The sequence below is a fragment of the Leptinotarsa decemlineata genome, unplaced genomic scaffold, assembly GCF_025532065.1.
Source record: "Leptinotarsa decemlineata unplaced genomic scaffold, Ldec_3_MD MMD2_P_RNA_scaffold_6, whole genome shotgun sequence".
In the NCBI taxonomy this organism is placed as follows: Eukaryota; Metazoa; Arthropoda; class Insecta; order Coleoptera; family Chrysomelidae; genus Leptinotarsa; species Leptinotarsa decemlineata.
The window spans coordinates 3,495,542-3,513,400 of record NW_027412533.1 but is presented as its reverse complement, the minus strand read 5'-3'; the positions used below and the strand labels follow the sequence as shown (position 1 = coordinate 3,513,400).

Genomic DNA, 17,859 nt, shown 5'->3' with positions numbered 1-17,859 from the left:
GGGTTTCCCAATGGCCATTTTCCACAAGTCTGGAAAATATGAACGTTCAAAAGAACAATTGATGATATGTGTAATATATTTATCTATAAACGGGCTACAAAGTTTCAACATTCTGATTGAAATATTATCAACCCCTGAAGCTTGACTTTTAATGTCATTCAGGATTTCATGAATAGCTTCTACAGTAGCGAATCGAAATGAGAAGTTATCTTGCCTGATTAAATGATTATTGCTATAAAATTCAATATGTTCATCACAATAGAAACATTTTGTACGAATTGGGCAAAATAGTTGTTTATTTCATCGGGATTCGAGAGGTGATTGGGTAATGAATATTGTTTTTTTGAACGAACATTTAGGTTAGAAAGAGCATTCCAGGTTTTGCGTGGTATTTTTTCAGAACAAACAGACTTGAGATATGTCCTTTTTTCAGTTCTAACTATTGACAAGGTATAATTTCTCAATTCTTTATACCTCATACGATCATTAACAGATTTAGTTTTTTTAAATTTTTGAAAGGCTGCATCACGTTCTTTCATAAGAAGTCTGAGATTTTGAGTGAGCCAAGGAGCGGGTGGTTTGGTAATTCTAACTCTTTTAAGAGGGGCGTGTCTGTCAAAAGTAGATATTGAAAATGAATTGAAATTGTACAATTTAATATCAATATCATTTTCTCTTATAATTTCGAACCACGGCAACTGGTATAAATCTGATAAAAAAGTATGCAAAGTGAAATTGTCGAAACAGCGGTATGTTACAAGTTTGGGTTCTATTTTGAATGTATTTGTTAAATATTCAACGTAAACTAGCCTGTGATCTGAAATGCCTTGGGATGATAAAGTACCAGATCTTACAACATTATTATTATTACTAACGTTCCAAAATTGCTGAATTTTACCATAAAAAACTCCGCATCATCGCTCAGGAATTGTTGAATGTAGTCAACTGCGATGCACATTAGCTTAAAAGGATCATAACTTGTCATGAATCCTGTGTATATAGTTATGAATCGAAACCAAAGTCCAATCGTCACAATAAAAAGCCCAGGAGAGCTAAGATCAAAAAGGCACGCCAAGTTCGACCAAATGTCAAGGTTTTGCTCGCTGTTTTCTTCGATTGACGCGGCGTATTTCATCAGGAGTTTTTGCCACATGGTCGTAATGTCAATAAGAATTATTATCGTGAAGTTGTGCGCCGCTCGTGAGAGCCAATACGAAGAAAGCGTTCAGTATTGTAGAAAAAAATGCAGGGATTTTACCCCTGTTCACTCGTCATTGCTTGTTCGTAAATTTTTGGCCAAAAACAACACCGTAATCATGCATTAGCCACCGTATTCACCCGATTTGGCCCCTGCAACTTTTTACTGTTCCCAAGATTCAGGAGACCCATGCAATGCCGACGTTTTGAGACAACTGAGGAGATGAAAACGAATCACTGAAAGAGCTCAAAGACGTACCAAAAGTGCATAACAGAACTGCTTCGAGAATTCTAGAAAACGCTGATACAAGTGTATAATATATGAGGAGGACTACTTTGAAGGCAACAAAATATAAATTCATGAATGAATAAATATTTCGTGAAAAAAATGAAAATTCACCTCATTATTTGAACAGTTAGCGTATATGAACGAAATTTCCAAAGAAACATAAAAAACAGAAACAAGCAATGATATTAAAAAAACTTTTTATTACATTTTCCAAAAATATAAAGATCATGCACAAAAGTTTCTTACAGGAACACACACACACACAGGTAGAAAACATGTATCCAAGACACCTACCTGGGGTTTCCTAGAGCCACAAGAATATCTAAAAAAACTACAAATGTAATCATTACTTCCACCAAATTTCGTTTAAGGGCTTCGGGAAATTTTCTATCGCGAAAATTTGGAAAAATATGATTTTGGCTCAAAAAAATGCGAATAACTCTCGAAGTAAATCTATTTTAAAATTTTGGGCCGAAAAAGTTCGAAGTGCCTAAACTTTGTGTCTTGAATTACTAACAAAAAAATTGAAACTTGTCCTAGGAACACCTAATTTAGTGAAGAAGTTTTCGAAAAAGTAGGTATTTATCGAAAAAAGGCTTCTTTCATTATTTAAAAAATATAGTTTTCGTCCCAAAAGTTAAAATAAATCTGATATGTTTTTATTATTGTCCTCTGGGAAAATTTCGAAGCGAATCTATTTAATATTTTGAGCCAAAAATGTTCAGTCTTTTATTACCTTCCGTTTTGAATCTGTCTGTTTGAAGTTCAAAGTGCTTAACCTTCGTCTCTAGAATTAAGAAAAAATTGAAATTTGTCCAAGGAACACCAAATTTGGTGAAGAAGCTTTCGAACCAGTAGGTATTTATCAAAAAAAGGCTTCTTTTATTATCAAAAAAATACTGTTTTCGATCCAAATGTTAAAATAACTGATGTTTTTACTATTTCCCTCTGAGGGAATTTCGAAGCGAATCTATTAACAATTTTGAACCAGAAATGTTCAAAGGCTTTCTTTACCTTTTCTTTTGAATCAACCAAAAATTCAGCTTTGTCCTTGGGTCATTAAAATTGGTGTGAAAGGTCTTTCAAATTCCCCTCTATCGGAGAAAAGCTCAACATTCATTAAAAAAAATAAAGAAAACTGATTTACGTCCTTATTGCCCCCTAGAGAGATTTTGCAACATTGAATTTTCAAGTTAAAAAAAAATTAATTTATCATATAGAAAATCTGAAACCGTTGAAAAAACCTCAAAAAGTTCTGTAGAGTTTCTCCAGCCTTTTTTAGGAAGTATCATTGTTTTAAGAGAAATCTTTAAGCAATGAAAGTATTTTTGTCTGTTTCTTTTAATGACAAAACACAAACACTACAGGGAAATCCTTAAGGCGCTCTAAGAGCGGTTCCTGTGCGAAAGTAGTGAATCACATTGGATTTGAATCGCTGGAGGTTAAATCCATTTGGAAAAACGTCCTCAGGAAGTGTATTCCACATAAACCCAATTCTCCAGATGAAAGAGTTCTTGAACAGTGAAGTGCGAGGTGTACTGAGTTGAACCTCAAAACGATGAACCGCTCTTGGTGAAATCAAATATGCCAAGTCACTTGAACACCTTCCGTGAAAGTATCTATAGAAAAGAGACAAATCTCCAACCCTTCTTCGATGTTCTAGGCGATCAAGGTTGCACGTGATGCGTCTGTCTCCAATCAGGCGAATGACTCTTTTCTGGATAAAATCCTGCAGCTTCGGGGAATGTTTGGGGGCGGAGCTCCATACATGACAGCAATACTCCAAAGAAGGTCTGATCTGAGCTATATAAAGCATCAAACAAAAAAAAACTTATTACTTCAGCTCTTGCTACAGAGATGGCGAACCAAGTCCATAAAAAAGTACAAACTGAATATTATATCAATTTAACTACCCTTCATGAACTGTCACTAAAACGAATTGAAAAAAATGAGGACATCCAATTGTCGCTGAATTTTGCTTTCCTTCGGTATGCGACATTATTCATTTTGAATCAAATCTACACGTTTGGAATTGTATCGAGACTTCCGAAATTATTTTTAGTTGCAGTGTTTTGAATTGAATCCAATGTTATCCTCACTTCTTGAATCAAAATGTATCATGAATAAAAAAGACGTAAAATTATATTGACTGGAGTTTTCAATTTTACCCATCGATATTTATCTCTGTGCCCTCTTTTAAGGATATTACGTCGTTCTTGATACGATTGAAAATTCAACTACATGCAGATCTACCTACTTTATATTATTATGAACAATTTTTTTTACAAAAATTAAATTATTTGTAGAACCTTTGAAACTTTCTACATTTTGCAACTTTTTGACAAGATTTTGAGATTAATCTTTCGAAAGCTCTTTTCAATTGACTGAAAATTAATTTTTTTTCTGAAGCTATATAGGTACAAAAGTTGGGGTCCATCCACAAAAATTTTAAGGATATACGGAACATTTGATATTTTATTTGTCGTGCTTTAAATCGTATGGTTTTTGCAGGTCTAGAGATACAGAGGCAGCAGCAATGGATGTTATTTCAAAAATTCAAACTGAAAATGACAATAATGAAAAATATTTCCTTTTGTCTTTAGATTTATGTGAGGCATTTGATACTGTTCATCATGATATATTGATCTCAGGACAACAATTTTGGCATTTTGGTAAATTATATGAGTGATAGATAATATCAAAAAATCAAAAAAGTTTCGTAAGAACAATAAATTTTGGGGTACCGCAAGGATCTATTCTTGGTCCACTCATCTTTTCAATATACATTAACTCATTGACAAGTTTACTTCTGAAGGGATTATTCAAATTATTTGCGAACGATACAACAATTATATACTCTTTAGATAACTTCGACAAAATAATTCATGATATAATATAAAAACAGACATGAAAACTATTTTAGGTTGGCTTCAAGAGAATGAATTAACTCTAAATTTCCAAAAATATTCGTATATTATATTATAATTATTGATAACAATTGAATAAGTTATACCAATTCTATTAAATTCCTAGGATTATATGAGGGGTTCAAAGCTGAAGTGGACCAAGTCCATAATAGCGATGTTTTTCGATAGACCCTGCATGATACTCTTCAAAGGTCATTATTTTCAGTGCAGTAATGAAGTAAGTCCTTACTAAGTTTTTTAAGCTATATATGGAGCGGATGTAGGTATTTCTCCTGAGAATTATGTCGCATATCGTTCAGAGCATTAGTGAACCAAGTCCAAGTTACATTGTTCACGCTTTTTCTGTGTGAGAATATGAGTGTTATGGCGAATACCAATGAAGATGATGGTAAGGTATTGACTTTTGAAATCATGTGACTTGATGAAATGAAACCAGAAAGTTGATACTATAAATCCTCAACGTCAAATTCACGCAATTTTATGTAATTTTTGTATTCAGTCTTTGAGGTTATGTCGTGCATATTAACAGCATGAGTGAATTTCATGGACCCACCTCATACAGGGATTCGTTCACAGTTTCAGATTCAGAAGATGATGTACCCCTGATTCAATTTTTACAACCCAACCAAAGACTACGTACAGCAGAAGTTCGAAATGACAAGTTATTATCACTAACGTTTTTTTGGATGATTTTTTTATCAGTATCAGTTCGCGAAGTAGGAGAACGTGGTCGGAAAAGAGCTCGCAACGAAGCGAATTGGGACAGGAATAAAAGAAAAATTCTGAGAAATAGTGGCAAAACTTACGAAACGAAAACAAAAAAAATGTGTTCCAGTTAAATGTTTCTATCATGATTATAACTATGGATGCCGCAAGCAGTGCAGGACAAAAATCAATATTGGAGATTTGTCAACAACTAGCAGATTACAGCAAACAGAACATTTTCTTGCGAGATTTAGTGAAAATGTCCACAGTAAGAAGAAAGCGTCCAAGAGATGGTTCTGGAACAAACAAATCCTCATCGTTTGAATATACTATACATTTGAAAGAAGCCAACATCAATGTGTGAAAAAAAATGTTTGGGTACACTCCAAATTAGTTGGGGACGACTGTATAGATGTCTAGTTAAAGAAGACGTTTTTGCAGTAATGGATAATCGTGGTAAAAATATTCCCACAAACAAAATAGATAATTCTGATGTAATCATGTATATCAAATCTTTCCCTTCTTACCAAAGTCATTACAGCCGGAAAGATAATGAGCAGAGGAAATACATTAATCCAGAATTGAATATTCGAAAGATGTATGACCTTTATGTTCAAGAATGCTCTAAAGCAAATAAACAACTTGTCAAAGAAAAATTCTACAACAAAATGTTTTCCACGAAATTCAATCTCCACTTCCAAATTCCCAGCAAAGACACATGCCGTTTGTGCGATGAGTTACACCTGAAGATTCATAGTGAAACTGATGGAAAGAAGAAGAAGGAACTAGAAATACGAAAAAAATTGCATTTAGCTCATTCTTATCAGGCCAGTGTTCCACAACTACTTTCAAAATCTACCATTGGAAACTGTGACCTGAAATTGCTGATGACGAATTGGTTTATGATGAATGATATAAAAAAGCATTGGTCCCGTTTCAATAAATAAAGTTTATTTCTTTCCATACTGAGCTTGTTTCTTCTGTATTTATAAAATATTCAGCGGAAAAGTGAACCAAGTCCAACAAGAAAGAAGAAAAAAAATTATAAAACTGAAACCATCAAATTTCTTGTTCCGATGATGGCACTCATATTCAAGTTATGAATGGTCTAAGTGATCCTAAATCGAAAAAAAAAATAGATGATATGGAAATTAATCGTTGGAAAACAACTTCAAATCTTCATATCTCAAATTCACCATAAATGGACTTGGTTCACTTCAGCTTTGAACCCCTCATATATGTTGTAAATTATGCCCAAAAGAAAAATAACGCATACCACCACTGGTAGCCATAAACCAATTGTGACGTAGCTGAGACCGCGCGAATGTACGATGTTCGCTGCCGCTCTATAAGCACCGAGAATAATGCTACCGTTTCCGATGGAACTTTATAAGATTCAAACACACGATACAAACAAAAAATTTGTTGTTTCATTCATTCAATAATAAATAAATGAAAAATTTCATAGAAATCAATAATATTCCTCATAGTCATAACCTTAGACAAACAAAATTATTATCAGTTAGTAATTTTAAATCTAATTTTGGACAGAAATCAATTTATCATGATGGAATTATTATATATATTACAATCCCTGAAGAAATAAAAGTTCTAAAACTGCTCCCAAATTCAAAAACCAATTGAAAAATTATTTAATAAATCAAATTAAAAATACAGGATTTTATATAGCCCGAGTCATCCAAATATGTTTATATTAATTATGGAAAATTTAACATTTGACTGTTTGGCCATATTGATTATCCAATTATTTATATATTTTTTTAATTTTGATATTCAATACCTATTAACAAATTTATTGTTCACTACTTACATAAATTACTTGTGTTTTCTTGTGTGATATTCCATTATTTTTTTAAAATTTGTTAGTTAATTCAGTTAATACCTACCTATTTATAAACGTTTATAAATGTTTCTTGGGATAATAAAGACAGTAATTTTTAATAGGTATTTGATAGACGTGACCTCATTGACGAAATTATTTTAACAAGAAAATTTGATGTATTCGAACAAATTGAAATAATTTCACGCCAAACTAGCTTACATTTTGTTATAACAGTATCATTCAACTCAAACCAATCAAAACCATCGAACAGAAATATTCCAAAAATATGATGGAACAACTTCTTCTCGTGTACCATTTTATGACTGTAACTCTTCACTCATTCAGAAGAGGAGCTCATCAAAAAATCTATGAATTTAGTACATTCATGCTGGAGACTAGCAAAAATCTCTCATGACATTTCAACCAAACATTTCCACTGATGATACGGTAGTTGATCCTTCAGAAAACAAGAAAATAGAATGTCTTCCAATTCAAGAAACATACCTCTAATTCAGAGGCAAATTCAGAAAGAGCAAGGTATATCAGGTACAAACTTGTAACTTTGTGACTTTCATAGAAATGTTGTAAAAGTAAATGAAATGGAGTTTAACTCACAACTTTCCCATAAGTAATTCTTCTAGGAAAATTGATGTCAATAATGAAATAGCATCATTAGTACTAAATTAGAGTAATTTATGTAAATCCATTGTTCCACTGGCAATCGCAGTAACAGCAATTGCACTGACAAAAGATTAATAAAGTCATGAAGCAAGTTTTCCACACTTCTAATTAAAATAACTTCATCAGAAAGTTCACCTTACCTTGGTTGAAAAAATATGTGTCACTCAAATTTGTTTTCGGAAAAATTTTCAACACAGAATGAAGGCCATTATTTCTGTCATTCATCAAAAGTGCTACCCCCACCTCCGATTCAAATTTTCTCTTTAACAAGAAACATAATTCAGGCCTTCATCGTTTTTGTTGTAGCTTGTGGTTTGCAGAAGTGATTGTTTTCAGTGTGAAAATTAGTCACGTGGTCAGTAAAAATACGTTTGGAGTTATGACAATGTATAGAATAGTTCTAGAATTTGAGATAAAAACGAGAGCGTAGGTTTTTCCCTTGCTTGTAGATCAAGATCCGCACACTGACCTTTTGCTCAATGAAATTTTGTCTGAACCTTTCGCTGCTGAGGACAGTGTTAAAACATAGAACAATTCGTGGGAAAATATAATTGTTATTTTGATTTAACGGTATTCAGATGACAATTGAAAAGTTAATGTTGACAGCCTCCGTCCGTTAAGATTTTTTAATGCCCGGCGGCGTTTCAAAATTTTCATATTCTTTTTGATATCGCTCTTGAAATATTTTCGATAGTTAATCAACACTCGCTGCATGATTCTTCCATTAGGTATTTGATTTTGTTCCTCAATTTCTTCAAATTTCATTTATGGTCGTTGTTAAATTGAACTCGCGAACACAAAAAACTGACAATGTTTATCATATTGTTGTGATATTGTTAAGCTATTGCATGACAAGACAATGTTGGGATTTTTCTAATTACGAAGCACGTGGTTTGTTCTTTCCTCGGAATCAAAATATAATCTTTCAGCGGGATTACGAAAAGTCTTGAAGGACACACGGCCGATATGCAAATAACGGATTCAGTTGTAATTATCCTTGACCCGTGTTTCGATCACCAAGTGATCATCTTCAAGAGGAAGAGTACACTTCCTTTACTTGGTGATCGAAACACGTGTCGAGGTGTTGGGAGAAAACTCCAATGATATTCATTACTACACCAAAGATTCCAAACAATGCATCCCAAGTTACAATATTGAACCTCATCCGTTATTTGCTACATATCTACCTTGTAACGTTAATTCAGAAATAGGCAGATGATGAAAAATAGAATCCTCAATGTTTGACATCAAAAATGTGGTTATGAGTTGTTTGGATGTAATTTATTTTAAACTGTGGTTATGAGTTGTTTGGATGTAATTTATTTTAAACTGACCTGTTTTTTCAAAAAGGATTGTGATGAAAAGAGAGAACACCAAAAACTAAGTATCTATTAGAAATTATGCTTTTTGCTGGCACATGCTCATACATTTTTTGAGACCAGCATTATTTGCTTCGGCATCACATTAGGCTATTTTCATTGTCCATACTGAAAGTAATAGGTAGATTTATGCCCCATGTGTCCATCAAGAGAGTTAAAATTTCCTTAGATTATCAAGTCAAAAAATTGTGAGGGGATTCTATAGTTTTTCTCGAAGTCTTACCATTAATGTTTTCATTTGTCGGTGCCTCAGACTCATGTAGTCAGTAGATGAATCGAATTCAAATGAACAGATGAGTTTGAAGTAGAGTTTATTCTGCCAATTTTACTAATAATTCCTGTATCTTTTTCCATGTTCCATTTGCTTTACATAAATACAGGATGAAGAATTGAAACTCAACACTATGTTATAAATATTCATTTTAATGTCAATAATAAATTAATCATTAATATATCAAATGTATATATACCAAAAATTATCACTTATTAAATTGATTAGCAAAAAATACAGAGAAATATTAACGAGTCACAGCGTACAAATATTTCCAGTACTTTTTCTAAATATTTCTTTCTCTCCGAATCTCGTAATGGTAACTATTGTCATACATGCATGGTTTTTATGGTACAGGACTAGGTCACATGATGAAGTTAAGCACGATATTTTTTACAGCAAAATTGGGAGATACAGCAACTTTCTTTACAATAATCCATATGAGATAGAATAAAAATGATGGATCAATTATAAAAAATAACTTTGAAACAAAACGAAAAAGGAAAAAAGATTTCCATTGTTGGTAGATGCCTTTGGTAGATATTTGATGATTATACAAATATCTAACTATGTAACTATGATATCTTCTGAACTGGAGAATGAGATACAAAGTCATTTCGCTTTTATTTTCTTTTTTTATTTCTATTTCTTCTCAGACTTCAAAAGACTTTTAAGAAGGGTGTTCTACCTTATCACCAGTTGAATTTATTTCCAAAAAATGAAAGACAAATAAGCCATGATAAAGAAACAAAAAAAGAAATGGTAGATTTTAATACTTTCTGCCATTCTTCGCGCCGATTCTACCAGAACTTTTTCGGCATTTGAAAAGTTTTTAAAATATATTAGACTTGGTAGAATCATCCAAAAGTCAAAGGTAGAGGTGAGAAAAAAAGCAAATAAGAAATCAATCATTTCCCTTGAAGTTAGAGGTGACAGAATGAAGTCTTCAAAAAATGTTTGGTATAAGATTTTATAACTTATTCATTGATGTTGAGAATGCAGTAGCATGGCTTATCAGAGTCCGGTTTTCAAATGAAATGTCATATATTGCTTCTCGAAAGTTGAACAGACCTTTTTTTGAGTATTTACATTCATAATTTGACCAAAATAATTTTTTTCTAGTATTGGGCAAATCAAAACTTGAAAACATTTTTTTCTTGATTTTTGCATTTTTCCACTCCTAAACTCTCCCAGGTAGCAAAAAAATATCAAATGTTCACTGAATATTCAAAGAATATATTTTTGAACATTAACCTATCTGAATATTTTTAATATTATTCAAATAAGAGTTTTGAATCAGTTTTTAGGATATTTGAATCGGTTTTAGTGTGTATGTTCATAAATTTAAATATTTAAACATAAAACTGGAACCTCTGGCATAAAATAAATCCAAAACAACCACTTTTTTCATACAACAGAACTGCAACACTTTTCACGACGCGCGTTTCACTAACCAAGGTAACGTCTTCAGGAGGTAAAAAAAAACAATTCTCTAACTCTAAAAATGGTCTCTATTCTGATCTACTCAATGGGGAAGTGACAAGCCTACGGACTCTATAGTTCTTTCTGTAGGCATCAAATTATAGACTCTGGTAACGTGTAACCACCAAGTCTTCCAAGAATGGTGACTCCTCATTGTTTTATTTTTATATGTAAACTCAACATTCGGGGATCTGTTGTTGAGAGCTGAAACAAAGTCCTCCACTTATAATTTCTTTATGCAAAAAAATCGTAAAAATATCATCTACCTATCGGATCCAAGTCTGGAAATAACAAAGTGTGGCATGAAAACTATGAAAAGTGACAAAGGTTCCATTCCAAAAATCCTATTGTTCACTTTTTTATGAATTTATCTGTTGAATTTAGCGGAAACTTCCACGAGAAATTTTTCCCCAATTTTCTACACGAAATCAGTGATGTGTGTCAGAAAGTGAAAGTGAAACCTGTTAGATTAAATTATAAACCATTTTCAAATTGGTTTTTTTCATTTCCTAAACGCACTAACTTGGTTGATGAAACGAGCGTCAAGGACAATATTGCAGTTCAAGTATTTGGAAAGAGTGCTTGGTTTTGAAAAAATATATAGTGTATATATCCAAAAAATATATTAAATGTGTATTTTGAAGATACCTATTTCATATTAATATAATATATTCAAAAAAGGTTATAACTGGGACTCATTTAAAACTCTTTCAAAATTTGTATTCGAATCAAATAAATTCAATCTTTATGGATGAGTATTTGAAATATATATGTATAAATTTTATATATTCATTGAATATTGTAAATAACTAGATTTTTGTGTGTAAATATCAACTGAAAATTATATAATTATAAGTATATGAAATTAAACATAAGTATAAAATTATTATATTATTTATCATGGCACTCTGCGGATAATTAACTTTTTTGGGGTTTTCTAGTTTTGAAAAAAAATTTAGTCAAATTGACATTCGTTCATGACAAATAATCAAAGTATCTAACAACTCATGGATATAACCATGCAGTACATTGCTATATCTTCAGACAATGAATAAATACATATTTTATATTCGATGAAAGTTTGTGGAAGATTAATTTTTTGAGTTATAATCTCCATAGTTTTTCTTTACAATCTTATATTTTTAAAATTTCTTTTCTGACATAATTCAAATTTGGAAAGTAGTATATCAAAATTCATTTGAAATGCCACATTTCTACTTGATACCTTGTATATTGGAGAATTTCAGACTATTGAGCATAATATTTTTTATCACTTCAAAATTATTTGTTACATCGACCCAAACTAGATGTGATAAGACTGAAAAAAAAAATCATTAAAAATACTTTCGTTATTTCTACCTACTTTCTCCCCGTTATCTTCCCAACTGATGTCAGAAAGCACAGAGATGCACAAGCGACAATTATCCTTCGCTCTCTTTGTGAAATATTTTAGAAAACCAATGACTTGCATTTATAGGCAAATAAAAATAAAGTTTCTGCAAATATGACAGAGATTTCTCCACATTGCAATGACCATCACTAAATCGATTCCTAAAGAAAACAACTCTATAACAAAACCTCTATTTACACTCATACATAAATATCTATCTCGCTCTATATACAATTCCATACTTTCTCTGGCACAATGACAAGCCTATAAAATCACAATTAGATACAACCAAAATTAAAAAAAAAAACAGATCTACGTAGGCCAATCACTCCAGGACTACTGGATGCAGGCTTGGAGTTTCTGTGTGGGTAGTAGATGTTTATATTAGAAATCATTTATGTCCAATATTCAATTGATATTGAAGACAATCTCGATCATCGCTAAAAGCTTCCTTTATGGTTCGACAAAAATCACATCACAAACTAAACGCTGAATGATACCAAACTATATTGTAGCATAATCACTCCTTCCAAGTTGATACAATTTCTTTTTTCAAATACTGCAAAAGAGACTTCTTCAGTAATGGAATATTTCCATAATATTGATCAAATGTAAACTATCTTTGGGTCAATCTCATTTCCCACGCCGAGGCTTTTTGACATAACAAAAGCGAATCAGTAGAAATACCACAGTTTCTATTCATCTTGATTCTTTGAGCATAGTCTCACTTTATCATCTATCAACTCAGTATCTATTATCAACTATTATAAAACCAACTAACTAAGTTGGTTTTATACTCGATAAAGGGATAAAACCCGACACCGGTCAAAAAATAAAAAAACCAGTGTTTGTTCATTCTTTAAAGTGATCATGAATTTCCACAAAATGAACAAGTCATCAATTACATAGTATAAATAAAACTATACTATTTGTATATTTTTATGCAAAAATAACAGGTGAGATGATTCATCTTTCTATTTAATCTTTAATTTTCTGCTTCTGTAACCTCTGATCACTTGAATGCAAACCTTGTTGGTAAACATTTTTTTTTTCATAACAGTGGTAGATCTAAAATGAAAGTGATGAAAACAACAACACTGACTTAGCGAGAAACAAACCTGACCAGACCAATTGGCAGTTACATACACGTGATGCCTTTCAAATTGTTGTGCGAAGTTATGTCTCTATTTCTCTGTGCAAGTGAATAAGCTTTGCTGTATTCAGAAGACTATTGACATTTGCAGTTGAAATACATGATATCACATGATTTTGCTACTTACTAAAACTGTCAACCGATCTGGCGAAAATTTGAAAACTCCATCGCCCGAATCCTAACCCTGAAATGAAAGACCCTTACACTTTTTCACAGCTGACACAATCGCTGCGGTATCACGCTAGTCCCGAGTCGACATGAGTCCTACGTTTCGAATCGGACCGCTGTACGCCGTGATCAGGAGTCGACTTCAGAATATCCGGCTGGCTCTGATTGGTCATCGACTGATTGACGACAGACTGGTTAACGGACACCATCGTCCCTCTACTGAGCGTTCCTAGAAGCGGCGTACCGGGGTTGTTCAGCAAGAGGTTCATGTAGTCTGCAATCAACAGGGTGAGTTCGAGGATTTTGGGTTTGCTCAGCGAGAAGATCAGCTTTTGCGAGGGTTGTTGATCGTTTTGGGTGACGACGAGCATGAAGTCTTCTTGGCAGCCACCGAAAGTTAAAACGTTAGTGTAGGCGTAGCGCATCCGTTGTTGCATGGTGGCCAGATCTAGAACTGTTATGGCGTCTTCGTTGACTGCCAACCATATCATGGGGGAGTCTTGCTGTCTGAGCTTAGCCTGGAATATAAACATTTGTTTTGAACACTGTTACGTTTCACGTCATAAGCTCATCAAATGTAACGTGGTGGTACGAAGGATGTGTGGAGTTGAAAAATTGGAATTTATTTTATTATAGCATATGTGGTATCATACAAAAGCTTCAAAGAGCATAATGATTTCCGTCAATAATTTCTTCGATTTCGCCAATCGAAAGTGAAAAAAAGACATGGAAAATTGAACTTTTCAAAATTTTGGAATTTGAGGAACCGTTGACAACTTCCTAATGACTCTGGGTTGACTGACAGCATCTGCACATGAACTTTAGACCCATCAATCACTTTCCCGAAGTGAGTACAGAGAAAAGGTAACGAACCAAGAATAACAACCGTCTGCATTCATTATGTGAAATTTCATATAGTAACTTATATTATATTGTAGCGTTCCTATGAATGATATCTGATTCATTTCCATAACGCATGTTTGGAGTACATACTGAATCGGAAAAAGTGATTTTAGTATGATTCAATATTCATATGACAGAAGTTGTTTTGAAAATACTTGTTTTGTATGTAATTCAATGTTCATATGAAAGTAGTTGCTTCGGAAAGGGTTTTTCTTTCAGTTTGTATCTGAAAGTAACGCCTATGCATGATCTACACATCTTTGTAGAAAGATTATTTTGAAATTACTTGCTTTCTTCCTTTCTTTGGAAGTTTACCAAATTTTTTGTAAAGAGATGGAAAATTGGAACCAAAACTTTTCTTTTCTAAAATACTTGCATTAACTTCATCTCAGTGTTCAATCCAAATAAAAGCTGAGTAATCCCATCCAGAAAATTAAAATGACAAACTTTTCTGCAAAACGCTTTTTCTAGCGTTTTTGTTTTTTTTTTTTCAAAGGTGCATTCAAATCCTACCATTTTTCGTTTTGAATATTACTGGAGTTTTTTCCCAACACCAAATTGTTATTTTTACACCTCGACATGTGTTTCGATCACCAAGTGATCATCTTTAAGAGAAAGTTTTATCTTCCTCTCGACACGTGTTTCGATCACCAAGTGATCATCTTCGAGAGGAAGTTTTATCTTCCTCTTGAAGATGATCACTTGGTGATCGAAACACGTGTCGATGTGTAAAAATAACGATTTGGTGTTGGGAAAAAACTCCAGTAATATTCATTACTACACCAAAGGTTCCAAACAGTATACCACAAATTTTTCGTATTATCAAAATTTTGAAATTTTAACAATAACTAATACTTGAAAGCAAGAAACGAATTATCAAGAGTTTTCTTGAAATTACGGAATGTGAGTATTTTGTTTTTTTTTTTTTTTCATATTTCAATGGTTTTTTCAATTGTTTTGAAAAATAATAAATAATTTATTTCAAACTCGGACTCGCCTTGAACGCAAAAACTAATTTATACAGGTTTTCTTCTTTTTCCACACCAACACAAACATACTTATTCTTGACGCGTTTATGAAATAAGAGTGAAAATGCTAACATAAACTAAAGTTTTTTCTTGCATTTGTATTTTCTTCAATTTTATTGAATGGGATTTCCTCGTTATAATCAAAATTGAATATCGGCGTTATACTCTATTCATGAAATTTTTTTCAAGCAAAAATTGTTGGAAAAATTCCTTATTGTTTTCATGATGAAGAGGATATAAATGCCAGAAGTTAATTTTTGCAATTTTTTATTTCATACAATAACGCCATACATTAAAAAAACATTAAAAAAAGACTGATATTTTGAAAGTTTTCACACTATTTCAATGTTTCAAAAATCAACAGTTTTCATTAATGGAAGTCTCAATATTTTGGAACACCATGGATGGATGGTAACCGGTTACTAGTTAGTGTGAGTTTTGTTTTACTCATTGAATCGAACGCTATGTGAATGGTGGTTCGATACTGATGGCTGGGCAATCGATTTTCACTGCTTATCGTTTCTCGTTCATAAATGAGTGAAAGCTAGTTGACAGATAAACATATTTCAAAACGATTTGTTGAACTTGAGTGAAAATTTGTAAAATGGTTTGGTTTACAAACTTTCAACTTTTTATTATATTTTTCATGTCATGAAACGAGAATAAAATTCTTTATAGAGTTTCTTCTTTTCATAATCGTATCTGTCATTTCTTATTCAGTATTAGCCATAGTCAATATCTTACCTGGAACAAGCTAGCTCCAAAATACGGCCACTTCCTCGTAGAATTCAAATACGCCCTGACGCAATCCGACTGTGTCTTGCCCTTCAGAGCCCTCCACTTAGCCATCAGTTTCGCCTGAAGTTCCGCCAATCCCTCCTGATTCAACTGATCCCTATACCTATAGGGATAGAACTTGTCGATAGCGTTCAACGCCTGATTCGAATGTGCAGTCAGAATGCCATGAACGTTGTTCAAAGCGTTGAGAGTACTCGAGTTTTGCAAGGAAGACGGTGGACTGAGCGTACCGTTTGCAGTTGATTTCGGACTACGGTGTAGGTTGGAAATCCCCTCCTTGCTGAGGGAATTGTTGGTGCTCTTGTTGGAGATTAGAGAGCAGTCTCCCATGTCTAGCTGAGCCATGAGGGAAGCAAACTCCAGCGCAGCTTCCCTGGTCACCGGAAACCTTCCGCTGACGATCTGCTTGTTCACTTGGTAGCACAGTAGCAACCTCTCCTTCTCTGTCTCCAACTTGGCGCAGTTCTTCCACCACAGCCTGTTTTTGTAGGTCAGTCTTATAACTTTGCTGTTCTCGAATTTCCCCATCCCCTTCTCTCTGAGGGCGATCTCCCATTTAGAGATCAGGTCGCACAGCTTCGCGTTCGGATCCAGAGTGTGTTCGAGGTCCTTCTCGATGGGGTCGTCACTGAAGATTGCGAAGCCGTTGTTGGTACGGCAGCCGATTTCGTGGGCGAGGGAGTCCTGGAATTCCTTGATGGACGTTGAGCCGTCGAAGCTAGTGATATGGTAGGTTCCGTTAAGAAGGTGGACGGGCATCGAATGTGGCAGTGCGTGGTGCTGTGGGTTCTTCAAGAGGATGCTGAGGACTTCCATGCGGGACGGTTTCAGTTCTCGACCACCTGGAAAAAATATACTTTCAGTTCCAATAGTCATTGGAAAAAATTCATCTAGGAGAAAAAACTTGAAGTCTCGGTTTACAAGTTAGCGAACAAATAATCTCAGTCTTAGACTTGTATTACAAAATGGTGTTTTTATCTTCCTGATTTTTGTAAAATCACTAGAACTCTGACTTAATCCAAAATAGGCTAGAATTTCGTAGGTGCAGATGTATACAATCGCACCTACGAAATATCAACCTGCCAACGTCACACCAATTCAATAAATATGCTCAAGTAGAAAAGTATTTCTGGAAGTTTTTGACTGTCACCAAACAATGTTCAAGTTAGTAGTGAACTGCCAAAAAAGAATCTCTGCAATAGTGAGGTTTAACAAATTATATCTGGTCTGGATTCGTGACAACAGTAAAAAGCGATGAAACTGCTGGATACCTGGAAATTTAGATTTCTGGCAAAATCTATCAATATTGAGCCATTCCAAGGCATTTATATATCTTTAAACATATTTCACTAAATGCAATATGGACTGCCAGAGGACAGTACGTGCCTTCTCTGTCTGGAAGATGATGATGAACTAGTACATACTGCCGTATAAGGAATCTGTTTTCACTATCTCCATCTCATCTCAACCATTTAAATTGATCAACTTTGTTAAGAACCCATGATAAACCTTCGCAGGTTTTAGAGAGGGTCACTCACTCATTTACACTGAACCTGACTCAACCTAACTGCAATATTCGTCGTTAAAAACTTATTTAGGATCAGAAAGAAGGTTCAGTGCCTTTTTTATTCTACTACTTGAGAGC

General features: G+C 33.5%; 1 protein-coding gene and 1 long non-coding RNA gene across 14 annotated transcripts in view; one reads left to right on the top strand and one right to left on the bottom strand.

The window, feature by feature from the left end:
* LOC141480077 (uncharacterized) overlaps window positions 1–17,859 on the top strand; it is a 61,491-nt gene that overhangs the window by 37,658 nt on the left and 5,974 nt on the right. The window lies entirely within an intron of this gene.
* LOC111510402 (uncharacterized protein CG43867) overlaps window positions 9,425–17,859 on the bottom strand; it is a 746,925-nt gene continuing 738,490 nt past the window's right edge. For all 13 annotated transcript variants that reach the window (XM_074169806.1, XM_074169808.1, XM_074169807.1 and 10 more), the window contains 2 exons: window positions 16,161–17,056; window positions 9,425–14,003 (listed from right to left, as the gene is read on the bottom strand). In XM_074169806.1, the coding sequence (XP_074025907.1) occupies window positions 13,554–14,003; window positions 16,161–17,056 (1,346 nt within the window). In that variant the 3' untranslated portion in view covers window positions 9,425–13,553. The remainder of the gene's footprint in view (window positions 14,004–16,160; window positions 17,057–17,859) is intronic.